This window comes from Prunus avium, chromosome 4 (assembly GCF_965620075.1).
Source record: "Prunus avium chromosome 4, drPruAviu1.hap1.1, whole genome shotgun sequence".
In the NCBI taxonomy this organism is placed as follows: Eukaryota; Viridiplantae; Streptophyta; class Magnoliopsida; order Rosales; family Rosaceae; genus Prunus; species Prunus avium.
The window spans coordinates 32,674,807-32,702,320 of record NC_142287.1 but is presented as its reverse complement, the minus strand read 5'-3'; the positions used below and the strand labels follow the sequence as shown (position 1 = coordinate 32,702,320).

At 37.3% G+C, this 27,514-nt stretch overlaps 5 protein-coding genes across 5 annotated transcripts; 4 read left to right on the top strand and 1 right to left on the bottom strand.

Annotated features, from left to right (window-relative positions):
* The first annotated feature begins 1,544 nt into the window (after window positions 1-1,544).
* Window positions 1,545-3,985, top strand: LOC110755515 (BAG family molecular chaperone regulator 2). The gene is made up of 4 exons (XM_021956738.2): window positions 1,545-1,910; window positions 2,226-2,482; window positions 3,317-3,463; window positions 3,678-3,985. The coding sequence occupies exons 1-4, from the start codon at window positions 1,685-1,687 to the stop codon at window positions 3,816-3,818; spliced, it is 771 nt and encodes a 256-aa protein (XP_021812430.1). The 5' UTR covers window positions 1,545-1,684; the 3' UTR covers window positions 3,819-3,985.
* A 292-nt stretch (window positions 3,986-4,277) lies between these two features.
* Window positions 4,278-6,697, top strand: LOC110755483 (Tetratricopeptide repeat (TPR)-like superfamily protein). Its single transcript, XM_088252231.1, has one exon. The coding sequence runs from the start codon at window positions 4,489-4,491 to the stop codon at window positions 6,358-6,360; it is 1,872 nt and encodes a 623-aa protein (XP_088108357.1). The 5' UTR covers window positions 4,278-4,488; the 3' UTR covers window positions 6,361-6,697.
* Window positions 6,698-7,347: 650 nt separating this feature from the next.
* Window positions 7,348-12,937, top strand: BRCA1 (breast cancer susceptibility1). Its single transcript, XM_021956740.2, has 14 exons — window positions 7,348-7,509; window positions 7,740-7,793; window positions 7,905-7,975; window positions 8,051-8,164; window positions 8,240-8,709; window positions 9,027-9,140; window positions 9,257-10,312; window positions 10,439-10,539; window positions 10,969-11,155; window positions 11,236-11,333; window positions 11,425-11,551; window positions 11,660-11,825; window positions 11,953-12,071; window positions 12,166-12,937. Exons 1-14 carry the CDS (start codon window positions 7,454-7,456, stop codon window positions 12,511-12,513), a joined length of 3,081 nt encoding a protein of 1,026 aa, XP_021812432.2. The 5' UTR covers window positions 7,348-7,453; the 3' UTR covers window positions 12,514-12,937.
* A 252-nt stretch (window positions 12,938-13,189) lies between these two features.
* On the bottom strand, window positions 13,190-15,001 carry LOC110755518 (myosin heavy chain-like protein). The gene is made up of 2 exons (XM_021956741.2): window positions 14,595-15,001; window positions 13,190-14,343 (listed from the first exon to the last, which is right to left on the bottom strand). Exons 1-2 carry the CDS (start codon window positions 14,689-14,691, stop codon window positions 13,508-13,510), a joined length of 933 nt encoding a protein of 310 aa, XP_021812433.1. The 5' UTR covers window positions 14,692-15,001; the 3' UTR covers window positions 13,190-13,507.
* A 1,309-nt stretch (window positions 15,002-16,310) lies between these two features.
* On the top strand, window positions 16,311-19,937 carry LOC110755512 (putative F-box/LRR-repeat protein 23). The gene is made up of 4 exons (XM_021956731.2): window positions 16,311-16,855; window positions 17,145-17,739; window positions 18,827-19,113; window positions 19,312-19,937. Exons 1-4 carry the CDS (start codon window positions 16,491-16,493, stop codon window positions 19,772-19,774), a joined length of 1,710 nt encoding a protein of 569 aa, XP_021812423.2. The 5' UTR covers window positions 16,311-16,490; the 3' UTR covers window positions 19,775-19,937.
* Window positions 19,938-27,514: the final 7,577 nt, after the last annotated feature.

Here is a 27,514-nt window from a genome sequence, read left to right as displayed (position 1 = left end):
TAGACTGGTTCGGCCGGTTTGGGCCTAAGCCCAATTCTCTTTCCTTTTACATTTTTCAACACTGCTAGCCCAATTACAATCAACAAGTTCACAGTTGCTTTAAATTGTTTTCTAGAGTATGAAACCATCCTAAAGTTCAACATGCCATAAAACTTCAAATTTCAATTACTAATATAACTCAATTCAAATATTCATATATAGTTTTTACCTAATTAGAGTATTATACATGTAAACTATAATATAAATAAATAAATATATACATAAACAATCCAATTTGGTTTGAGTTGGTTTATAAAAACTCAAAATCAAACCATATATGATCCGGTTTGATTTTTAAACCGTTTGACTTTTTATTAATTAAAATCAAATCAAATCGATAATTACGATTTAAATCAAGCGGTTTCATCAATTCGGCCGGATTGATGCCCACCCCTAGACCCATCAATGTCTGGCAATTCAATCATTCGACTGCCTAAGCTTTTCTTGGTAATAAAAATACAGCCTTCGTTTAATTTACCCCCCGAAAAATCATTCATTTGTCATTTGCCACACTATTGATCTATATGAATACAGTGTTTAAGGTTACATTTGTTGGTAGAAGGATTTTGAAGTTATACGGTCTATAAAGGTGGTTTGGTAAGCTTTGATCGTAAAAGACTATTTCAATTAAAATAGACAATTGTTATGTTTCACGTTCGGTGTTCGGTGTTCTTAATAAAAGTGGGACTTTACTTACTAGTGCTACAATGGACAATTATTCGGATTAGAACTGGTCACAATCCTATCATGACTAGTCCATCTAACATGGCCTATGAAAATAAACTTAAAAAGTGGGTAATCAATAATGCTCGACACTTAGATTAAGAATTAAACATAATATGATAATAATTATGTTTTGATCATACAATTCAAACAACACAGCTACTACATCATCATATGCTCTTGAACCATAGTCGAATTGCTAATCACAAAAAAAGACATTAGGCTTCGTCAAGGGCTTAATCACTTTTGATTATATCACACACTAACCATAAGTTGTTACGCCTTAATTATCCCTTAACAACAAAATTAGTAAAACTCTAAGCAAAAATCTCTGTCACATTGAAATTTATCCATACATCACTCTCCACCCTTGGATCAAATGACTTAAACTCCATACTACGACTCTGATGATATCATCACGCCAAATACCTCCCTTTCCTCACCCACAATTTATTTTCCATCTGAAAGCTACACGCGTCAATTCGTAGGTGCCACATAACTTCACGTGCAAACATTTTCGTCCAATGAAAACGAAACCAAGCAGGACCCCACACAGTAAAACCCAATTACTGTTTTCCACGTGTCAACCAAATTACTCTTTGGATGCTTGAAAGTTGAATGCTTCCTTCCTTCGACTGTCGGCGATCTCTCTCCGCTTAGCTGTCACTCGACACTAATCCTGACGCACCCCGACACGTGTCACTCTTCCAGTGGTCAAAACATATCCCTTGTTATTTCCCTCATGTATTCGAAACCAAACCCACACTATAAAAAACCCCCCCAAATGACACTCTATTTGTGTCGGCAGAAAACAGCGCATTCATTCATGCCGCGGAGATATATTTTCCCGAAAAAACAGATTCAAACATAAAACCCCAGGATATTTTCCCGGAAAATTCCGCCGAATTTCAAAAACAGGAAAATGTTGAAGCGAAGGTCCAATTCGTACGGCAGAGCCAGGGATAGCTCCAATACGCCGCCGTCTTCGACGTCAAGGGACGAGGAAGTTGCGTGGGAAATGAGACCCGGAGGAATGCTGGTTCAGAAAAGAGGTGAGAACTCGGACGCTCCGGCTCCGAATTTACGGCTTCGGATTGCTTTCGGTGCTATGCGGTACGAGATCTCGGCAGCTTCTCGATCCACCTTCGGTAATTAATTTGCTTGATTTAACCTTTCGCATTCTGTATTTTGACACGTCATTCTTTGCTTTCTGTTTGGCTCCCGAGAATATATATTAATCACATTTTCTCGGTAACCAAACAAAACAGTAATTATCAGTAATTTGGAGGGAAAAAATCATTAGATTACTGTTTTTGCTTTAAAATTGAATTGACTATGTTGTCATCCAATTAGAGAGTGCAATGTTGGTGGTTCTGAGTGAGTGAGTGGTGGTGAAATGTGAGGGTAAAATGGTAAATTATAATGGGGAGTTGACTGGACTGGAACCAAAATGTACTGTGCAGGGGAGTTGAAGAAGGTTCTGATGGTAGAGACAGGGTTACAGCCTGGCGAGCAGAGGCTAATATTCAGAGGAAAAGAGCGAGAAAACGTTGAGTACTTGGACATGTGCGGGGTCAAAGACCGGTCAAAAGTCATACTGATCGAGGACCCAGCGAGCATCGAGAGAAGGGCCGATGAGATGCGTCGAAATGCTAAGATCCAGAGCGCACATCGCGCCATATCGGACGTGTCCGTGGAGGTCGATAAGCTCGCGGAGCAGGTAAGCAGACCCCAGACCTTACTTTGTCAATGTTTATTTTATGTTGGCTTGTTTTTAAGTTGGATAAAAAAATTTGGAGTGAGGTCAGCCGTTCGATTGGGAGTGTAATGCTTGCATCAAAAGTGGGTGAGACAGCTGGGCTTGGGATGTTGAATCTTGACCTTTAAGTTGGGTTTTAGTGGGGTCCTTTTGGATTGAATTGACTCAGGACTTTCGTTTTACACAGTGGATCATCTTTCTTGTAAAACTTAATCATGAGCTGGGGGCTTTCCAGGGGCCAACATAGTGATTTTATGAAAGCCCAGTTTCTTTTCAAATAAATAAATTTGTGAGAGCCCAGTTAGTGGTGGTTGAATAATTGCTTGGTTCGATGTACATCATGAGATTGTTTGTTAGAATGGGTGGAAATTTTGCATGCATAAACACAAATTATATTGAAACTAGAAAGTATAGTTATGTACAAATTATATTGAAACTATAAATTATATATAGATTAAGCCAACTATTTTGGTGTATAAACTTCTTATAATCATAAAGTTTTGATCTTGACGTCTATCTCCCATCGATACAATTATGCATACGAATGGTATCGAGCAGCTTAGATTCTTCAATTTTTTTTATTTTTTTTCTATTAAAAGAGATGTTTGGTAGATATTCCAAACCTAGAACAATAATATGGATGTTGTTTTCTACATTTTAAAGTTGCACTAGAGTATGGGAATCTAAATGAAATATTTATGTAATGCATTGTCCTTTTTCAGCCATCGCTTACCTATCTTTTGATTCTTTTTGGTCACCTAATACTTATTTAGTAATTTCCTCTTTCTTTCATAGGTCTCTGCAATTGAAAAATCCATCTCAAATGGAGTCAAAGTAGCAGAAGTTCAGATCACAACACTGATTGAGATGCTCATGAGGCAAGCCATCAAGCTGGACAACATTTCTGCAGAAGGAGATGCTGTTGCTCAAAAAACTTTGCAGGTAATATACATACATATATATATAGTTATTATCTCATTCAGACGTACCCATTGTAAACATAGAGGAAATGAGGGAGGAGTAGTGAAAAATACATAGCGTCGGCACAGTAATTACGTTCAGACGTCCGTATAGGAGAATTTGTGTATATATATTAAGGTTTTGAGCTAATTTTAGTGCAATGAGAAGGCTAATTTTGGAAGTTGCTTTTTTCCAGGGCAAGAGGGTGCAGAAATGTGTTGAAAGTTTGGATGTGCTGAAGATATCAAATGCAAATGTAAAGCCTGTTGTTGTGACGACCAAGTGGGAGACATTTGAACCCCCTCCAACCACACCCCAATGGGAAATTTTTGATTGATCTTTTATGATCACCGCCACCTTTTTTTGTTTTCTTTGCTCATTCGTGTTATGTAATTAGCTGGAGAGGAGCACAGTGAGCTACCTGTACTTATAGCTCTTCCTCCATGAACTTTGCCAATAAGTGTTGGTTATGATATATAGTTAGACAAATGCGGTTTTACCACAGCGCTTTGCTAATATTTTAACAGATTTCTGTGGACGCTTTCCTCATGAAGGCGCGCTGTTTAATCTAAAGCAGAGAGAAGATAATGTGGCTCTTTTATAACTTAAAAAGATCAAAGTTCAAAGTACTAATCTTTTTGGGCACATGACCCGTTTAAGTGACATGAAATGAATCGTGTGAGATTATAGATTCTCGGTTCAAACTTTCAAATAAAGAGAAAAAATTACGAATCTTTTCATGTTGTTCACATTCTAATAAAATGTCACCAAATCAACAGTTTCAATTCACATTCTAATCAACAGCTTCACCTAAACATTTTGTATTTGTAATATTTCACTTAAACGAAGTTAGATAAGAAAAAGTTTATAAAATAAAATGTTAAATACTTTGAAGCAGCCCCACTCAACAAACCCAAAGCCCAAATTAACTCTTACATGTGAGTATACTATCTATCTACTATAATCAACTCATGCATATTTGCAGCTAACAATTGGAACATGATCTAATGCTCCCAAAACCGCCCTCACTCCTCCACCCATCTTTTCCACGTGCATTCTCAGCAACAACCTTAACTCACAACCCCAAAACCCTCTTCTCTTCACTTTCAGCTCTCTCACCAACTTCCCCACAAAACCCAATACCACATATTCTCCAAAAGTGCATTGCTCTCTTGCAATGCTGTGCATCCTCCAAGTTGAAGCTGCAGCAAATCCATGCCTTCTCTGTAAGGCATGGTGTTTCACTCAGCAACCCAGACATGGGCAAACACCTCATTTTCACCACTGTGTCTCTCAAAGCCCCTATGCCCTATGCCCACCAGATATTTTCCCAAATCAGAAGCCCTAATGTCTTCACATGGAACACCATGATTAGAGGATATGCTGAGAGTGAGAACCCAACTCCTGTTCTTCAACTTTACCACCAAATGCATGTGAATTCTGTGGAACCTGATACACACACTTACCCTTTTCTTCTAAAGGCTGTGGCTAAGTTGATGAATGTTAGAGAGGGTGAGAAGATACATTCCATTGCTCTGAGAAATGGGTTTGAGTCATTGGTCTTTGTTAAGAACACCTTGCTTCACATGTACGCATGTTGTGGGCAAGTTGAGAGTGCACACAGGGTGTTTGAGTCAATGTCTGAGAGAGACCTTGTGGCTTGGAATTCTGTGATTAATGGGTTTGCTTTGAACGGGAGGCCCAATGAGGCTTTTACTATTTTCAGGGATATGAGTTTGGAGGGTGTTCAGCCAGATGGGTTCACCATGGTTAGCTTGTTGTCTGCTTGTGCTGAGCTTGGAACTTTGGCTTTGGGTACGAGGATCCATGTGTATATGCTGAAGGTGGGCTTGACCGGGAATTCGCATGCTACTAATGCTCTTCTGGACCTTTATGCAAAGTGTGGAAGCATCAGAGAGGCACAGAAGGTGTTCAAAACGATGGACGAAAGGAGTGTGGTTTCGTGGACTGCTTTAGTTGTTGGGTTGGCTGTTAATGGGTTTGGTAAGGAAGCACTTGAGCTTTTCAAGGAGTTGAAGAGAGAGGGATTGATGCCTACTGAGATCACTTTTGTTGGGGTCTTGTATGCCTGTAGTCATTGCGGGATGGTTGATGAAGGGTTCAATTACTTTAGAATGATGAAAGAAGAGTATGGAATTGTGCCCAGAATAGAACATTATGGTTGCATGATTGATTTGTTAGGTAGGGCTGGCTTAGTGCAAGAAGCATATGAATACATTAACAACATGCCCATGCAGCCCAACGCTGTTATCTGGAGGACCTTGTTAGGAGCATGCACAATACACGGGCACTTGGCTATTGGAGAGACTGCAAGAGCCCACATTCGAGAGTTAGAGCCTGGACATAGTGGAGATTATGTGCTCCTCTCCAATCTTTATGCATCTGAGCGTCGTTGGTCAGATGTGCAAAAGGTGAGGAGGACAATGCTTAGTGATGGGGTGACGAAAACTCCAGGGTATAGCATTGTTGAGTTGAGGAATTGTATTTATGAGTTTACTATGGGTGATAGATCTCATCCCCAAAGTGAAAAGATATACACAATGCTAGCAGAGATCACAAATCTGTTGAAACCGAAAGGGTATGTGCCTCATACAGAAAATGTTCTTGCAGACATAGAGGAGGAGGAAAAAGAAAATGCATTGTCCTACCATAGTGAAAAAATTGCAATTGCCTTTATGATCCTAAATACTGCACCAGGGATCCCAATTAGGATTTGGAAGAATTTGAGAGTTTGTGCAGACTGTCATCTTGCAATTAAACTCATATCCAAGGTTTATGACCGGGAGATTGTTGTGAGGGATCGTAGTCGATTTCACCATTTCAGAGATGGTTCTTGTTCTTGTAGAGATTACTGGTAACATCTGAAGCGCTTTGCTTCTATGAGTCGAGCTCAAATGATAAAGAGGTGTGGCATGGCAGGGATGAAGCTGCCATTGAAGATCTGCATATGACATGCAAAGTTTGACCATTTTTTGCCTTGACTGGCCAGTCATTTGTTGCCAATCTATGGCCTCTTCTATGCTTTTTGATAGCAATCCTTGACAAAATATTAATCTCCAAAGAGTTCAATTACAAAATGTCATATCATTATCTTCTAAACATTTTTGTGTTCCAAGTTCTTAATAGGACAATTTCTGAAAAGCTTTGAAAATGCATGGGTTGCCTCATATCAATAGTTATTACTTTCTGCGGATATTTGATACCACCATTACTCATCCCACTAATTTGACATATTTAGAAAACTGAAGAGGCACAAAATCAGAAGTTGAACAAAGATAGTTTTACAAAAATGTGTGAGAGAGAGGGTTACCAAATTACCAAATGGTTCAAGATGAGCGTTGGCGCATCTTACGTGTTTCATCGATTTTGTACGGATCCTTATTTTCTTATGAAAATAGGAAAGGAGAGTGATATTAGTGGGTTAATCCCTCTTATTCCTATTTTGTCACCTTTGTTTCAATTAAGCTTTTTTAATTTTTCTTTGCCCATTTATTGAAAAACCTATTAGATAATGACACAACAATTTATACGAGAAAAATAAGATATTTAATTGAAATAATAAATTGCAATGATCTAAAAAGTATCAAAGAATATTAAAATGCAATCACCTATTAGAAAATCCAATTATTATTATTTTTTGTTGGAACATAATATTAAATTGCAATGATCTAAAAAAAGAAATGAGAAATAGCACATTCCAAATTCCAACCCGTTAATTGCCAAACAAGCCCTAAAGTTAAAAATTCGAAAGCCGCGAAAAGGCGAAAGCGAGGCGCGTGAAATTTTGGCGGGTTAAAGTTCAAACTGAGGCTTCGAAACGAAGCTTCATCTCGAAAATATAAAAAAGAAAAAGATGATAAATTAAAACGCTCCGTCGTCTTCTTCTTCTCGATCTGTCATTCTGTTCAATCTTTCTCTCGGATCAAAAGCAAAAGCAAACCAGAAAAAGAAATGGAGACTCCGGCCCACCTCGAGAAAATGGGCAGAGAGCTCAAGTGCCCCATTTGGTAACTCTATCTGTACCAAAATACTCCTACTATTTCTGATTTCTGATTATTTTGTATATCAAATTAGCTTTGTTTTGTTGTTGTATTAAAAATCTAAGTGTTCGGAGCTATAATAACTTTCTTGGCAGCCAAACAGATCCGTAACTTGATTTTGCATAGAATTCGTATGTAAGTTTTGAAATTTATTTTTATTTGGCTAATGGGTTCAATTTCCTCTATCTGTTTTACAGTTTGAGTCTGCTGAATTCTGCGGTTTCACTTAATTGCAATCATGTCTTCTGCAAGTAATCTCCTCCTTCCTTGCTATTTGCATATAAATTTTAGGTTTAATTTCAGCTGTATGAAAACTTGGAATATACTTGAACCCATCACTGTTGTTTGCTTTTTGTTTACAGCTCTTGTATTGTGAAATCAATGAAATCGGGTTCCAATTGTCCCGTTTGTAAAATTCCGTATCGGCGCAGAGGTAGGATCCTTCTATTTTGTGACTAAAACAGGTTCTTGTACAGTCTATTGTTCTTATCAATAACTTTTATTGCAGAGATTCGTCCTGCTCCACACATGGATAATTTGGTTAGTATTTACAAAAGCATGGAGGTTGCTTCAGGAATTAATATATTTGTCACTCAGAATGCACCCTCAACTAAATCATCAGGTATTTTCCTGTACATGTATTTGAGATGTTATTATGCATAAAGTGTAGTCTAACATGCGAATTCCTTTATTACAGATGGAAAACCGCAAGACAAAGATGATTGTCATGATGAGCAAGATATCTCTAAACATTGTCAGGATAGAGATGAGAAACAGAAATCCTTAAGAGGAAAAGGATCAAGGAAAACTAAATCCAACCTGAAAAATTCGGGTTCTCTTTCAGTTAAACCTTCATTTCCAACCAAGAAAAGGGTTCAGGTTCCACAGTGTCCTCTTTCAGAAACTCCTACACGCCCTGACAAGACAGTTGGTAAACTAATGGATGAAAGGTCTAAGCACAGTTCAACAACTTTAAAGGAGAAGCCAGTTCTAAATGAAGTGGGAGAACCGATGCTTTCACCTTTCTTTTGGTTGAGAGACAAGGATGAAGAAAATTTGAGTCAGCATACTGATGGTGATCAACTCACAGATAGTCCTCCAAATGTTCCCACTTTCAGTGATATCAAAGACTCAGATGATGAATACTCTGCTAGATTGACCCCACCGGTGAGTGTATAGCCTGCTTTATACTAGCTTTGAAATGGTTTGTAATATTGTTTAGTTGACCTGGCAGTTAATGCAAAATTATTGGGCTGGTTTTTTAATTTTAGCTAGGTGCTGCAATGGAAATGAATCTGATTTTTTAATTTTAGCTAGTTGACCTTCCCACTTACTGCTCATTTCTGTTTATGTAATTGAATTCCGTAGTTTGTGAATGAAAAAATTAACTCGATCAAGCTATGAATAATTATGAAGTTTTACATTTCATTGAAACATCTTGGCGATGCCATAAAGTTATCTTAAGCATTGATAATCTCATGTAGGGCGAAGTGCATGGAAAATCTTCAAATGTTGCAGATTTATTTGATAGTGAGATGTTTGAATGGACACAAAGAGAATGCTCCCCTGAACTCTTCCGAAGTCCTTCTAAGATGCAGGTATCAGCTCATTTTTACCTTGTGTAATTTCTCTCTTCTACAAATTCTAATAAGTCAAGTCCTCCAATTTTGCACGGGAAAATCATGGCTTTCATTAAAATAAAATTTAAATGTAGGTTGCAGACAATGATGATATTGATAGAGTTCAAGTGAAGGAACTGAAAGAAATCTCAAAAAACAAGAAATTAGATGAAGCACATTCTGCTAAAAGTGCAAGGTCTAGAAATTCTAGACAAAGTAGTGGAAATTTGTATTTTCTGCCAGATATTCCCCCTGCTGGAACAAAAGACGATAGTCAAGTTGTTAGTAATGAATTGAACAAGCAAGGTAGGCAGACAAGGAATATAAGTAAAAGAAAGTGCGCTACAAGTCATACAGATCCAGGTGCTGATGTTAGTGTTAATGTTAATTCAAAAGGATCTAAAGTATTTTATGAAGAACCAGTATGTAAGAATAATTCTAGTTCTTTGGCCAAGACTTCCAAAAGGAGTAAGAAGGAACATCCATCTGTGGTTGCAATGAAGCCAACATCTGAAAATGTTCATGTCCTCTCCACAGAAGCTGAAACTCAAAATAATGGTGATGACAAGGGGATAACTGAATCACCTGCTTCATTAGGAAAGAGTGAAGGTGGTAGTGCACCACCCACTAAGAAGGCTGGAAAAATCTGTAAGGAGGTAAATGCCAAGAGCCAGATGCACTGCCCAGTAGGGTCAAGAAAGCAAAAGATGGTCTCTATGCCAAACAAAATGCTTGAGGAGGTATCAGAAGTACAGAAGCAGGCAAATAAGGATACTACAACTGAGTCGTCTCTTATAAATCTCTCTACAGTTGATAACAAGAAAGCCTCTGAGTTCAGGAACAAATCCAGAAAACTTCCGAGGGAAGCCAAGTTATGTGATCGAGAATTGAAGAATAACAAAAAGGCGAAAATTTCCTCTGATGGCAACTTAAAAGATGATACTTTTGTTAGGGTTGGAGAGGGTCATGGGAATGTTAATGAAAATGGAAATCAACCCACTGAAAAGATCGAAGGCAATTGTGATATCACAACTGATCGATCACCAGCGCAGAAGCTTCCTTCATTGACAAACAATTTGGTCTTGCAGAGATGTGAGGCCATTCCTAGTAAAATCCAATGTGCTTTCTGTCTTTCATCAGAAGAATCAGAGGTCTTCCTCACTCCCTTCCCTATATATTTGTTTGGGTGACTTATAACTTAGATTCCTTCCTCATCTGCATATTTTATCTTTAGAATTCGAAGCTGACATTCATTACTATCAAAACCAAAATGACAGGCGTCTGGAGAGATAGTCCACTATTATAATGGCAAGCCTGTTGCTGCGGATCACAATGGAGGACTCAAGGTTATTCATGCACACAGGATCTGCACTGAATGGTATAAAGAAAAGAAATCCTGCAAATTAGCCAAAACAAGATTATGTTTATAAATAAATTTCTGTTTATCAAGTTTTCATGATTGAAATAAATTCATTTACACAAGCATCTTTGCTTTCCTAGCCCTTCAAATTTTATTTGTTTTTGTAACTGTCAATGCATGCAGACATTGATATTTATGCATATATGTACAAAAAGCTCTGGCTCTTCTTTTTATTGTTTCTTTTTAGTTTTGATTATTAATTTGCATTCCAAATTAACATTTTTGGACCTCAGTCAAATGAGGAGAATGTGTGATGCAATTTCTTAGCCAATTTCAGACATTATTATTTGCGACCTTGAAATATGAGACAGGGTTGGATGGACTGTGAAAGTCCACTCTAGATTCTTTAGATACTTACAACTTATAAATGCTCAAAAATATGTGCAGGGCTCCCAATGTCTATTTTGAAGATGATACTGCTGTTAATCTTGAAGCTGAGTTGACTAGGAGTCGTAGAATTAAATGTTCTTGCTGTGAAATTAAAGGAGCAGCTCTTGGTTGTTATGAGAGGAGTTGTCGTAAGAGCTTTCATGTCACCTGTGCAAAGTTGATGCCTCAGTGTCGATGGGATACTGTATGTATAATGAAAAGAAGTTTTATTTTCATTTAATGTTTTTCCATGATTCTATTTTAATTCTAAATGTCTTGAATCAGGATAATTTTGTTATGCTATGCCCCCTTCATGCCTCTTCTAAATTTACAAATGAAAGCTCTGAATCTCAAGCAAGGAGGAGGAAGAGCAATCCTAGAAAGTATGTAAAACTTTTCCCTGAAGATCTAATGCGTATCACAACAAATTCTGATATTCTAGGATTCTCATTTATGCCTTTTTCTCTCTTGTAGACAATCTAATGCTGAACATTATAAAGCTGCTGTTAAACAAGACAACAACGCCCCTCCAGATCGGAAATTTTGTGGATCATCCAAGAAATTAGTTCTCTGTTGTTCATCTCTCACAAATGCAGAGAGGGTAAAGAGCTGCTTAGAGTGTTTGCTTTGTTCCTTGTTTCTTTCTTTTCCTTTAAGAAATTGAAGTGGTCTAAAGAATTCCATTATTCCTGGTTGGCTTGAACTGCAGGAATCTGTTTCTGGATTTGAAAGATTATCTGGACTTACAGTTTTAAAGAATTGGGATTCTAGTGTCACCCATGTTATTGCGTCAGTAGATGAAAATGGAGCATGTAGAAGAACCCTCAAAGTTTTGATGGGTATCTTGGAGGGGAGGTGGATCCTGAGTATGGAATGTGAGTATTATTGTTTCTATTTTGAATGTTCTCCCTCAAGACCAGAAGCCTAAAATGAGTGATTTGTATACATGTGCGCATTGTTACTGATAATCTACTCTCTTTCTATGTCTTTCTGTTTGTACAGGGATTAATGCTTGCACAGAAGCAATGAAACTAGTTAATGAGGAGCCTTATGAAATTAACGTCGACATTTATGGAATCAGGGATGGTCCTCGACTCGGTAGACTAAGACTTCAGAACAAGGTTGGCTTTTCCTTTAGTGTCATAATCAAAAGTTTAGTACCTTTTACAGTGATTGGAATCATTTTTTTTTTCAAACAAACTGTTTTACATGCAGCAACCAAAACTTTTTGATGGGTTCAAGTTTTACTTTATGGGAGACTTTGTACCTTCATATAAGGGTTATCTACAAGACCTAGTAATAGCTGCTGGAGGAACTATTCTGCATAGAAAGCCTGTTCCGGAGGGCCAGAAAGCCTTTTCAGCCAGTTCCCCAAAATGTCAAACCTTCATAATTTACAGCCTTGAGCAACCCGAGCAGGGTCATCCTAGCAAGGGTATGATATTGGACCGCAGGCAGTCTGACGCAAAGGCTTTGGCCAGTTCTGCTGGAGCCAAGGCAGCAAGCAATTCATGGATTTTGAACTCCATTGCTGCCTGCAAGTTACAAAGTTTTTCTGAATAATATATACTGCAGAAGCCCTGTACATGTTTAATACGTCTCCAGAATCCAGTTTCATATTTTAATGTATTTATTCTGTGGTTCTTAAACTGTAAACATAAATGATAATGTCATCCTTGGTGGCTTCCAATAATCTGTAGCTTTTAATCCTTTACTAAGTAATAGTCGTAACCAGAGTTGCACAAGAAAAAACGGTAAAACTTAGAGCACAAGGCATTAAGTTTTAAACCTAGAGCCTATGATGCTCGACACTTTGTGAATAATGAAATAATCTTGTAGACAAACAGTATGTTTCTGTATGTCACAGAGTTTTACTATGTAAAATAATCTTCATTATACAACTCACAAGTGGTACTTATAGGACACTACGCAATAAATACAAGCTTACTCTCAGTGGCTTAATGGGAGCTCTTCCCTGGTAACAGGTTTTGATTGTGTAGAGCTAGACAGGTGTTAGTTATCTGCTTGTGCTTAACTCGGAGCCTCAGAGTGGAGATTGATAAGGAAGCAACTGAGGTTTCCAAAGAGTTCCATTGCAGGTCTGGCCACTGTTCTTGGGACTGTATGCCTGCAGCTATTGCAGCTATTGTCTGAGGAGGAAGACGGGTTCGATTACATCATTGTCGTATGAGTTTACACTTATGTGCTGTACATCTCTTCATTTATCAACTCTTTGATATCCAGGACGACAAGGAAACGAGAAGAAAACTTGGAATTAGACAACTCCTATTGGGACAGTGTAGATGCAACCTAGAAACCTGAACTAGTCAATTGCAACATGAACAACAACATTATGCAACATCACTAATCTCTCTTCTACTTCTGAAACATTACAACTGCCTTCCCCTCTTTTATTTATGTAATTCCAAGAAGGAATAGTTGCGTCTTGTCCTGGCAACTAAAAAGAAACAGAACCAACAAAATTGCAAAAGTGGAGAGACCAGGCATTTCTGGTTTCTAGTCACCCTTCGTTCTCATGCAAATGGCAGGATGCTATTTATGTAGTATCAATTTCAGTGTTGTGTTTTGCAAATTCGCCTTTCTTCGGGTCGTGCTTGGAGATCCTCGTGCTGAAGCACTCAAACAGACGCTCCAATGCTGATATCTCCTCTTCAACATCTGTTGCTTGCTCATCACCACTTGTGGTAATTTTTTCCTTGAGGGCTCGTAGTCGATCAAGGCCTTCTTGAACTTCGACCCCCATCTCCTCCATTGCCGAGTGCATCCCATTGTTTTCCTTCTGTGCATCTTTAATCTTTCTCTTTAAGGATCTGCACCCGTCAAGGGACTTAAGGAGTTGCTCTGAAAGCGCCTTGTTTCGCTCCTGGAGCGCCACATTCCCTTGAATCTCTACCCCACCACACCTCTTCTCTTTGTGCTCTGCTGCACAAGCTTGTACTTTTGCCAACAACTTCTCATTTTGCGCTCTAAGATCATTGATGTGTTCCTCCATTCCACTCAATTCTTGAACCTTTCTTGCAAGCTCTGATGCAATAATCTCCTTCTCCTTTCCCAAACTGGAACACATAATTTCTAGGCTCTTTCGCGCTGCCAAGCTCGCGCTAAGCTGCCTTCTCAACCTCTCTTTCTCATCGATTATTGGCTCCGTAGGCCTTTTGTCCTTTGGAATATTTGGCCTAAGATCTGTGTTGCAACGCCTCAGCTCTGCCCTCCTGCCAATAGATTGAGATTTTTGAATCCTGGCTTTAACATCGTCGATTATGGTAATCATTCCAGCCACCCTTTGCGTCTTCCTGTCATCATTCTCTTTTGTGCAGGCCTCGTTGTGATCATGGATTAGCTTCAATAATAACTTAACATTGGTGGCAATTCCTAAACAAAGAATTTAACACAGATCAGTACTTATTGTAATGCAATGCCCTGTTTCTTTTTGGCCAAAATTTATTGTGATTGACAAGAAAGGAAACTTCCTTTTGATTCATGTTGGCATTATTGAATGAAAGCAAAATTGTTGCAATTAGAAACCACACACAGAGATGTCATTTTGCAATGACTTTCATGACTTTAAAAAAATGCAGGCATTGCGAAATGAAGATCAGAATGCGTATAATTAGATTAATTACCATCAAAACTATGATCTTCTGGGCGCTCTTTAGGAGTTGTGGAAGAAGCTGGCAATGGCAACACTGCAGGAGATGAAAAAGCTCGAATTCGGTTCATTTTCACCCCGAAAACACGATCCAAAGGATCTTCTGTCTTCAGGGGAATGGAGCTGATAGACTATATAAGATGAAAGTACGAATCTTATGATACAATGGTGGATCAAGATCAAACACAAGTAATTAAAGGGTAGTTTTCTTTCCTTTCTTATTTAATTTAGATAATTAATTTAGTCTAAATCATGCACTAGTTTACTACGATATAATATTTGAGAGATCCAAAAAGAGAGACTGCAAACTGCTTTTGCACTCTCTCTCTCTCCTCTCTCTTGTTGGTGGTGTTGTTGTTGTTAAAAACCTCCTCAAGCTGTGTACTATTGATTGAATATGTTTTGATGGTTTTGGCTCGTTGGGAGAATTGTTGGTTCTTGGTTGTAATCATGCGCAATTATTGGTGACAGTTTGACATTTTCTTTGGCATTGGATGCTTTGACTTTCTTACACCCAAAAAAATGGGTGGAGTGGTTCCCATGCAGTCATGTTTGTTCCTCTTGTTGCACTTGCATAAACCTGAATCAGCTCTCTCTAACCTAATTTGCTCACAGATAATTATAAAATAAATTTAAAAAAAAACTAGAAAATTGTTGGTTTGAAATAGAAACCGAACAGATTGAACAAAACATATAAAAGAAATAAGGAACTTGTAACTGAAACGGTTAAGAGTTTTTACGCACACGAAATCATTTGTTAGATTCTCTCATTCTTCAATATAACTTATATATATATATGGACTAATGGCTCCATAGAACTTTTGTTGGATCCTTTTTTCTTACCTAATATTTATTTTTATTTAAACAAAATAATAATAATAATAATAAAACAGAAGACTCCACCCAAAAGCATGTTACCATATCTCTTCCCTAGTCATTCCTTGTTGACCAGACATGGAATCATATCTCCAATCCCATCCCATACACGTGGTAGCGACCACCATTAACGCCACAATTACAAGCTCTACTAACAAATAGCATTACACAGTTGTACCTTTTCTTTTGCACAAAAACACACACACACACACTTGTACCTAATCACGTATATTTGATAAGACACTTGATTACTTATTTAGAAAACAAAAAAACAAAAAAACAAAAAAACAAAAAAACAAAAAAACAAAAAAACAAAAAACAACCTCTGTAGCATCATGCACACACATTATTATGTTCTACAACATGCTGGTATATTTTGTTTTTTGTTTTTAAAAACAGCTTCACGTGTTTCAAATTTTGTGGTTAGGTAGGTAAATATGTTGTTTTTGGCTATTTACCTTTAGGTTTGTTTCTTCTTTCGTGCCATCTTGGGCCTAAACAAACGTACAACCAACCAAACCAATAAGTCATGGTCTGGCCCAACTATCAGTAAGAAGCGTTTTCTTTCTTCTAAGGTGCGGTGGAGGATTGATTCTGAGATCATTAGTCTGCAAATTAAGACTCTTTATTTTAGGGGGCTTGTGAGCAAAACTTGAGCTTTTCGGTTCCCTCCCTCTACGTGGTCGGTCTTTTTACCAGTTTGCCTCCCCTTTTTACTGGACTAGACCCGTTGGGTGTTTAAAAAAAAATATTTGGTGCACAAAATAACAAGCTTTAAAAAATTCCACGGATATAAACCTTTTAAAAAAAAACCCACGGTCGAATGTAGGCCCAGAACCAAACAAAACGCTTGTATCGCACATAGTTCCGAAACTTCATATTTGATCAGTGATTTTCCCACTCTCCAGCAGCAAACCCTAATCCTCCATTTTCCCGAGAATCCCCATTTCGAAACTTTCCCGCACAATCCCAGAATCCAAACAACCAAAACCTCATGGGAAAGAAAAGAAACAAGAAGACCTTCGTCTGGAGGCCAAAACCCAAATCCAGAACCCCACCAGCCGAAATGCGAAACTGGCTGGACCTTCCACGGGACGTCACCGTTTCGATACTCTCTCGACTCAGACCGGTCGAGATTCTGGAGAGCGCGCAGATGGTGTGCATGGCATGGCGCATCATCTGCAAGGACCCTCTCATGTGGCGCACCATCGACATGGCCAACGATGGCGAAGACGACGACATGTTCTACAACTTGGATGCGGTGTGCCGCCACGCAGTGGATCGTAGCTGTGGCCGTCTAGTCGATATCAATATCGAGCACTTTGGCGACGACGATCTGCTTGAGTATATCACTGACAGGTATTCAAAATTTTATTTTGTTGATTGTTTTGGTATGAAGATTTTATTAATTTCTTAAACTTTGCTCAATAGATTCCCTAAAATTAGTCTTTTTGTGATGTTATATTCAATTCGAAATTAAAAAATGGACATGAACAGAGTAACCCATGTAGAATTGCTTGATCATTTGTTTTGTTCTTTTTGGAATCTCCTTCCAAATTCCAATTATATTATGTTGATGTAGAATTTGTTTGGCTGCATTTCTGTTTCTGTGTAATGGCTAAATTTTCGTACTGAAAATTCGTCATAGTTGCGGTGGGATCAGACGTCTCGGGCTAGTTGGTTGCTATCGCATATCACGTGTGGGGTTGGGTAAAGCGGCTTCGAAGCTTACTCTGTTAGAGGAGCTTGAGATCTATGAATGCAATCTCTCACGTACATCTCTAGAAATGGTTGGGCGCTCTTGCCCTCTTTTGAAGTCATTCAAATTGAACAGGCCCGAATTTTCGGATTATGGGATCAGTGGGTTTGCTGCCTATGATGGATTTGATGATTGGAATGATGATGAGAATGGTGATGAGAGCAATGATGATGAGAATGGTGATGAGAATGGTGGCTCTGTGATTGATTCTTTCGGGAAAGATGATGAAGCACTTGCTATAGCAGGAACGATGAATGGTTTACACCACCTTCAACTTTTCGGGAATCGGCTCACCAATGATGGCTTGAGGAAGATTCTTGATTGTTGTCCTCATCTTGAGTCACTTGATCTGCGCAATTGTTTCAATCTTGATCTGAAGGGAGCTTTGGGAAAAAGATGCGCCGAACGAATTAAACAGTTGCGCCTTCCCAATGATTCCATTGATGACTATGAATTTCGTACTGCACCATGTGACTATGGATTTTATAATGATTCTGAGGACTTTGACTGTGATGATGATTATCCTTATGATTTTAATGGATACTACTCAGATGATAGTGATTTCTATGATGATTTTACCAAAATTCGATTTTCTGACCTTTTTTGAATTCGAGACTGTCTGGCAGCTGAAATCTGGGAAACAGAGAGTGCTATTGAAATTGGAGCTGAAATTTGACTGTCTCTAAGAAGGGAGTATTTCTGGGTTGCAACGTTGTTGCCTGTTTTGGGTAGGGAAAGAGTGGCTTTATCTGCAAGGGAATCTGGCTACTTTGCTCCCTGGGGGAGACTGAGCGCAGCAACTTTTTGGATTGTCCATGTACACTGTACAACCTGCTGTTTTATGAGAACAATGTCAAGTTTTCTATTTTGATCATGGAAGGTTGGTTGATTATATATATTTAGGTTTAAGAGCTTTTTATTATCATGTCCCTGATCATTGTTGTTTAATTATTTTAATTTTAATTTTAAAGAAACAAAAAAGACAACTTGATATGAAATAATATAGTAGATGAAGGTTGAATCTGGATTTTCATTGACAACATTCAAAAAGGGGTGTATTTGAATGAAAAAGTTGCTTTGAATGTTAGGAATCCAGTTTTGAAAGTTTTTCTATAACCAAGATTCTGGGAGAATATAGGATTTGTGCTTCTAAAAATTCATTGCTATGAAAGTCTAGGGACCAAAATGAAATATTTGATCAAATTTTATAGACTATTTGGTGAAATTGTAGTTTACCGTATATGCGGTGGCAAAACCAACGAGAACCTTGGAAAAAAAAGAAGTGAGTCCATGGCACGACCTGTGTACAAAACAAAAAATTCACGGTCCGATCAATGTAGGCCAAGAACCATTTTATTTGATCAGTCATCACTTGTTTCCCACTCTCCAAATCGTCCATTTTCCCGAGAATCCCCATTTCGAAACTTTCCCTCATAAGCCTACAATCCAAACAACCAACCAAAACTTGATGGGCAAGAAAAGAAACAAGAAAAACCTGCAGCTCAGAGGGCAAACCAAAATCCAAATCCAGAACCCCCCCAACACCACCACCACCCCCAGTCGAATTGCGAAACTGGCTGGACCTTCCCCGGGACGTCACCGCTTCAATACTCTCACGGCTCGGAGCAGTCGAGATTTTGAAAAGTGCAGAATTGGTGTGCATGGCTTGGCGCAACGTCTGCAAGGACCCTCTCACCTGGCGCACAGTCGACATGAGCAACAATCGTGGTTTCGACCTCTGGGCCTCCGACTTGGATAAGATGTGCCGCCGGGCAGTGGATCGTAGCTGTGGTAATCTGGTCGATATCAATATCCAGCACAAGTGCACCGATGATCTCCTTATGTATATCACCAACAGGTATTCTATTTAATTTTTTTATTTATTAAAATTGGTAAACTTGGCTCAATTAATTCCATAAATAACTCAAGTTTTTTTTAGTGCAAGCAATTGAGGGAGGGTTGTTTATACAAATATTCATGAGGTGCTTGGTGGTTAAACCAAGTGAGCTGTGTAACTTAACTGCAGCTAACATATTCATCTTGAACCTTTGAATAGTTCGAAGGGAATCAAACGCCTCCAACTTGACAATTGCTTTAACATAACAAATGAGGGACTGAGTGAAGTGGCTTCGAAACTTCCGTTGCTGGAGGAGCTTGAAATTTCAAATAGTTTGTTGTCACATGAACCTGCTCTACAAGTGGTTGGGGCCTCTTGCCCTCGTTTGAAATCATTCAAATTTAACCACCGCTGGAGGTACAGCTGGGATTGGCGAGAGTCTAATGACGATGCACTTGCTATAGCAGCAACGATGCACGATTTACACCACCTCCAGCTTCGTGGGAATAAGCTGACGAATGATGGCTTGCAGGCCATTCTTGATGGTTGTCCTCATCTCGAGTCGCTTGATCTCCGCGAGTGTTTCCATCTTAAACTGGGAGGAGAGTTGGGAAGAAGATGTGCTGAACGAATTAAAAAGTTGCAGCTTCCTCATGAGCCCATTTCCAAGGATGAATCTTAATTGGTTGATCCACATATATTTTCTGATATTGATGATGATGATGATGATGATGTGGATTATGAATTCTTAGCTGGGAATGTTTTCTATGTGTTTCTATGACTATGTTTATCCCTGGCTTTTCTGACTTTTGATGCATTAATGGAAGACCTTGTAATTTGGAAAACCGAAGGGAAGACCAATATACATCTGTTTTACCAGTACAGGACAGAGAAAGTAGAAATGGCGGAACACCATTTTACCAGTACCAGAAAAAAAGGTGGGGGAGTAGGAGGAATTGAACCCAAAATAAAATGTAGGAGGAAAACTCCAAAAACCCATTCTACCAATTTCAATCATTCCCTCTCCAAAGGCTATAGCTCCATGTAGAAAATTAGGTCCATCTCCATATAGAAAAATTACAAAAAGACCCATTTGAAGGAGCTCTGCCAAAATCTAATTAAGTCATATAGCCTTGTTATATAAAGTCTTTAGAAAGAAAAAAAAAAAACCGAGCTTGCGATTTCCAGCATTTATAGCATCGCCCAACAGTAGATGCTATTCAAGCCTTAGCCTTTGAATAACATCTCCAAAATCTCCATATTATTAATAATATTAATAATATTATCATTATTATTATTATTATTGATAAGTGAGAATAGTTTGGGAAATTGAGACTGATTTGAGAAAAGTTTTGGAAAAGTTTTCAAAACCACCAAGATATCCTTTGGTTGCCTTTGGATTTTATGATGTTCTCGGACATCTCAGTTGTTTTTAGGAAATGATTTGTCTTCGGACGATTTGGTTACTTTTGGATAAGTCTACGCGCATATGACCATGCGACACGGGTCTCGGGGACTCCCGAGCCGTGTGCTGCAAGGAATGCGTCTCAGGCCGACTTTGTGTCCCCTGAATTCTGCGAGGATGTATCACACATGTGACCACATGTGCGATACCTGGAATTGACGGTACACTGTTGGAATTGACGGATTTTCTATGGGATACATGTGGGTGGAAAGTATTTACAGTTTGAGAAATTCTTGTGCTTATGTATGAATTTTGTTCGAGGGTTTTCCTAATTTTTTAAAAATGGTATAGCCGCGCGGCGATACGCCTTTTTTCTAATTTTTTTTAAAAGAAATGGTATAGCCGGGCGGCTATACTCGGGTTTTTCTAATTTTTTCAAATGAAATAGTACGGCCGAGCGGCTATACCTATTTGTTCATATTTTTTTAAAGAAATATATAGCCGTTCGGCTATACCCGATTTTTTCCAATTTTTTTATATAGAGAATTCGTATAGCTGCATGGCGATACTCGGTTTTTTCTAATTTCTTTTAAAGAAATAGTATAGCGGTTTTTAAAATTTATTTCAAAGAAATAGTATAGCCGCGCGACTAGACTCGGTTTTTTCCAAATTTTTTAAAAAAAATAGTATAGCCGCTCAATGTTACTCGACTCTTTTTTAAAAAAAATTTAAAAAATAAATAGTATATATATGTTGGGATCCTCTTTTTCTTTTATATTTTTTCTCCGATTTTCGTTTATCGATAAGAGTAGTTTAGAGCATTATCCATTACTATTAGGCCATTACCCGAGTCTTTATTGTCCCCTTTTGATATTTTACTTCTCCAGAGTTATTACCCGTATAAAGAATTTAGCAATTTCAAGTTTAATATTGTACTATACATGTACATACCTATATTTCAATCATACATCCGTGTTTTGTACACTTCTTAAAGACTCGGTAAAATTCACTTTTTTAAAAGCAAACATACAATACTCGTATTAAACATGTACGTATGTATTTTTCATTTTTGAAAAAGAAATAGTATAGCCGCTATACGCGGTTTTTCCTCATTTGTTTTTTTTTTATAAATAGTATAGTTACGCGGATGTACTTGGTTTTTTACAAATTTTTTAAAAGAAATAGAGGCTATGCTCGGTTTTTTTACAATTTTTTATATAAAAGAAATAGTCCCATTTTTTTATTATAAAAGAAATAATATAGCCGGGCTGCAATACTCGGTTGTTTTCAATATTTTTTAAATGTAATGTATTTAAATAGTACGGTTTTTTCTAATTTTTTGGGCTTGTTCAATATAGATCCCTACATTTTCTATTTCCTAGACATATACCCATCACTCTATAAATCTATGTGTAAAACCCAATTTCAAATTTAAATGACCAGTATGATATAAGAGGTCGTAGTATTCCTATATTTTTACATCGTTGCCACCAAACTTCATATTTTATTTATAATTTATTTCAAGCATTTCATTAACTGTCATAATTGTAATTAACACTCCCTATTAATAGCATATCAATCACCCCATTTCTTTTGGTTGTCATTCCCTCTCACATACCGCCCCCTAAAATTGCAAACCAACAAAAATATATGTAAATTACATATCCAATAATGTACCTATAAAAAATATAAATATAAATATATACGTATAAAATATAAATATATTATTTAAATAAAATATAGGTATATTATTTACCAAAAAAATTAATTAAAAAAACTAAGTCAGTTACTTTGTAATTGAAATTTCCGTACATTTTTCATAAATTAAAAATAGGTACACAATAATTTATAGAAAATATAGGTACATTATTTACCCATAGGTAATTATTTTACAATATACCTATAAATGTGTATAGGTACATTATTTGGAGAGGAAAAATAGGTTCATTTAAAAAAAAAAATACGTACATTGTTTTACTAGGTATATTATTAGAGGAATAATAATAATATACCTAGTAATATACTTTTGGGAAACCATTTTCTTTTTTCCAAAGAATTTAGGGAAACTTTCAAAATACAAAGAAATATGCTTTATTAATTAGACTTTTAAAACAAGATAACTTGATTAATATGAAATAAAATATCAAAAAAGTTAAAATAACGTAGTGGGAACTTAATTGTGCCATCTGTTTTTTTTCTTTTTTTATAAAAAAATTTATAAAACTTTCATCACTTACTTCTTATTTTTATATTTCAAAAATATATTCCTTCTAAAAAAAGACTCTTCCCGGTTTTTTCCAATTTTTTTAAAAGAAATCGTATAGCCGAGTGGCGATACTCGATTTTTTCTAATTTCTTTTAAAGAAATAGTATAGCCGCACGGCGATACTCGGTTTTTTAAATTTATTTAAAAGAAATAGTATAGCCGTGCGGCAATACACGGATTTCCCAATTCTTTTTTAAAAGAAATAGTATAACTGCGTGACTAGACTCAGTTTTTTCCAAAAAAAAATTTAAAAATAGTATAGACGCCCAATGTTACTAAACTCTTTTTAAATTTTTTTTTAACAATAAATAGTATATATATGTTGGGATCCTCTTTTTCTTTTATATTTTTCTCCGATTTTCGTTTATCGATAAGAGTAGTTTTGTACTATACATGTACGTACGTATATTTCAATAATAAATCCGTGTTTTGTACACATCTTAAAGACTCAGTAAAATTCACTTTTTTACAAAGCAAACATACAATACTCGTATTGAACATGTACGAATGTATTTTACAATACTCGTATTGAATAGTATAGCCACGCGGCTATACTTGGGTTTTTACAAATTTTTTAAAAGAAATAGAGGCTATACTCGGTTTTTTCACTGTACAATTTCTAGTCACGCCTCACATAAGCAGTTTAATGAACAGGATTGGCAGGGGGAGGTGGGTGCCCCTGTTGAACAGACCATGGAGGGCGCTTGTTGTGTTCCTACAGATAAAAACATTTCACATCCAATCATACTTATGAAACACAAGCAATTGCATTCTGATCTATTTACAACAACTATATACAAATGACAATACATGTTGTTTCAAAAGTGTTTTCTTATTATTCTCCCATAGATAATTATACCTCCTCCATAGGATTGTAAGAAGAAAAATAAGAAAGAAGAAAGAAGAAGATGAAGAAGAAGGATTATAGAAAATTTATTTTTTTATTTATTGTATCAGCACATATTTATGGGATTTTCAAAATTAAAATGGACAAACACAAAAATATTTTATAATTCAAATCATAATTAACTAAAAGGTCAAATATAGTAATTATTGGCCTAAAATTAATTTCTTACCCGTTTATGAATTGCAATCATAATCAATAGTCGTATTAATTAGCTAATCATAAGGGCATAATTGGAACATTTAAATAAATTTATAAAACAATATATATATACAATATATATTAAAAATTTCTAAATGTAGTGTATTTAAATAGTATAGCCGCTCGGCTATACTCGGTTTTTTTCTAATTTTTTTTAAAATAAATAGTATAGCCGACCGGCCACACTCGGTTTTTCCCAATTTTTTCCAAATATTTTACTTCTTCTGAATGTTTGTATATCTCTTATTACTGCATCTTGATTGTCTATATTTTAACCTCCTTTATTTGTCAGTCTTTGGTTCATAGAACTAGTCATGGAATAAATGTAATGAAAAAAATCTAATCTCAAGTCAAGTAAGCATTTCTTATTTATTTGGGTGGTTTTGTTTCAGTTCTCTATTGCTTTAACTGGCCTCATTGTTCTTCTTCTTCTAACGGACCTCGTAAGATCTGTGAACTTTGAGATCAGCTCAGATGGATTATATAAGTTTAATTGATGACAAAAAAAGTTAGAAACCATGAATTACACGTTTGAACTCATTTATAATCAAGTTCATAATGTTAGCATCTCAATTGCTTATCTAATTGATTTATGAATTTAAAATCCATGCACACGTTTTGCCGAGGGTTGAGGAGAATATAATTACAACAGCATATTATGGACTCAGTTTAAACATTTTTGTTGAAGTGATCATCTCCAATTGCAGCATGAGTTTGGACCTTTTTGCCTAAACTCACACTTTAGTTTCTATATGCACTTTTTAAAAACTGATATTCCAGAGAGAATAAACTAGAAAATAGTAAGTTTATTTGCTCAGCTACTACCTAATTAGATGTTCCATCACATCAGATTTAAGACCATTCATCTTTCAAAAATATAACGTTGAGATTATTAGTTTAGAAGAATTTGCCTCTGGTACATCGATTTACCAACATGTCAATCCCAATGTTCTAAACAAGGTGGTAGGCGGGCTGCAAGGAGTAATCGGAGGCCCATCTCTTCTTTTTGTTTTTTTCATCAATATATAAATGCAATTTTCCTTCTCAAACCCTAACCCTAATACGAGCCGTCTTCTAGCCCCTCTCTCTCGCTCAGACATAACCCCCGACCTCTCTTCTTCCTCAATCCTCATCTCTCTGTCTCTCGCTCATAGCCCCATCGTCATGTCTTCCCTGACCTTGGAGACTCCAAAATGGCGTTCCAGGCGCTAGCTTCCGCCAAGACCGCCTAGCGCCTGCCTGACCGCCTAGCGCCCGCCTGATCGCCTAGCTCCCGCCTAGACCGCCTAGCGCCCGCCTAGCGACTGCCTAGCCCGCCTAGACCACCTAACAACCACCTAGCCCCCGCCTAGACCGCCTAGCCCGCCTAGCGCCCGCCTAGACCACCTAGCGACCGCCTAGCCCCCGCCTAGACAGCCTAGACCGCCTAGCCCGCCTAGCCCGCAAATCTCTATGTATTATCTTCAAACAGGAATCATGGTGGAGATAAAGAAGCCCTCTAGCAACACCCTGAATAATCTTCAAGCGTCGACCCCAATCAAGCACTGCTCCTCGTGTCATTGGATAAGTAGTGGGTTCGTTCTCCTCATCATCAACGCTTAGTTTTTTCGCATGGTTGATGAGGAACTCAACTCCTTCATCACAACCAACTCTAGCAGCAACGTGGAGGGGAGTTTCACCCTTGTTGTTGGGGGTCCAAAACAATGGCGATTGTGGTGGGATTTGTTTGAAGAAATCTATGTGCTTGAACTCAGCGGCAATGTGAAGTATATTATTGTCCATAGGCGTTTTCTGATGGAGAAGATCATCTGGTACGTCAGCATCTTTATTTTTTCTCAAGAAACCAACGTCACCTGGTCTTGCGAAGGATCCATGTCTATCAAGTAATTTTTATTGATATTTTAGTGGCCGCTATATGTAAGCATCTTGACTTGTGATGAACCACCAAAGCATATATACAAAGATTATTCCAGTGCGAGAAAGTCTTTTCAGATTCTTTGCTCTTGGTCTTAAAAATATTGGATTCTTGTCTTCTCTAGGGTGTATTCTAGTAGTCTCAATGGACTGGACTGGACTTCAATTAAAATGGACAAGAGTCCTAGCCATTGTATGGTGAGTCACATATTGTGTCTTACAAGTCTCACCTAGAGGGGTGGGACTCATAAAGACTGGCTTGGACTCAACTCCAATCCAATCTAACAATTCCCTGGTAGCTAGTCAAGTAAAGTATCAATCAAATAGTAACCTGTTAGCTAGTCAAGCAAAGTATCCACCACATAATAAATAAAATCAATGACAGAAAATTGATTCTCTTGGTAAAGATAAATTTGCAATTGTCGATCGCAAGGAAAGCAAATACGTACCATTCCCATGTTTATCAAAGGAACAGCTCCAGCCATTCTTTTGCCCTCATTAGCATAGAACTAAGAGTGTCAACCGGACAACTCAGAAAGTTTTCCATCTTTATTAATGAAACAGTTCCTGCTATTTTAACAACAAAATAATAAAAATAACATATATGCACCAAAACTGCTATTTTAACAACAAAGCCTAGTTGCTTGAACTGGAACAAGTTTATGAAAAACCATATAAGCTAGTACTGATTATGAGGGAATAGTAACAGTTTGGGATGTAAATACTTGGAAAGTATGGTGATGTTACTTACACATTCTGATTTTTTGTGTGTGATTTGAATTTGTGTACTTATTCCCTCAACCTTCAATTTTTGTTACCCATGCTTAAATTTTCCATCAGAGTGTCATGGAATATGAAAAACGTGAAAAACGTGCTTGGAGAGTTTGATTTTTCATGCACAGAGTGCACGAGGCTTGTATCTCGTAGTGATGATGGTAAGGTAGTCTCAAAATCTTTAAAGTCTTAAACCAAGTCTTGTATTATGTTTAGGTGATCTGAAATGTAATGCAGTACCCGTTTCCTTTAGGAAAAGCAAAGAAACGTTATGCTGCACACTATATTCTGTTTCTTCTATTTATTAAAGAGTTATTTACCCTAACACCCCCTAAGGAGTAAAAAGCTATACTCACTATTTGCAAGTGACTATTCCTGGTGGGTATAGTCGAGATGTTGTTTACTATGCTACTAAGTTTTTTGTATGCTTGACTTAATACTGGCAGGTTTAGGCTACCAGAATACATGATATATGCTTGTATCTGGTTTATGCAATATGTGCAAGTTTGCATATACAGGATGCTAAATCGATGTGTTATGGGTGTAGTATCAATAACTCAGTTCTCGTATTTCAGATGGGAGAAAATAAATTTGTTAATTTTGCAAGAAAAAATTAATGGATTCAGAGAAATATTGATATGTCCTTCCTTGTGTACTTTTGACGTTACATATTGGTTGTCGAATTGTTTAGTATGTTTTAGCAATGCCAATAATTGTGGTGTATGCTTGAGTTAAGGTTTGGCTAACAATACTTAAATATTAGATGCCCCATATTTGGCTGCGGTCACAGTTTACCACCTACCCCATCTGTAATTTAATAGCTAACATAACCCATCGACTCTATCGAGCATTGTTGTTCTATTTGACAGGCATCATTTCCAAGTATGAAGAAGAGAAGGAAAGGCTCTGCACACGATATGAACAACTGAGTAAGCAACAAAAGTCCTTTACTCCTCCT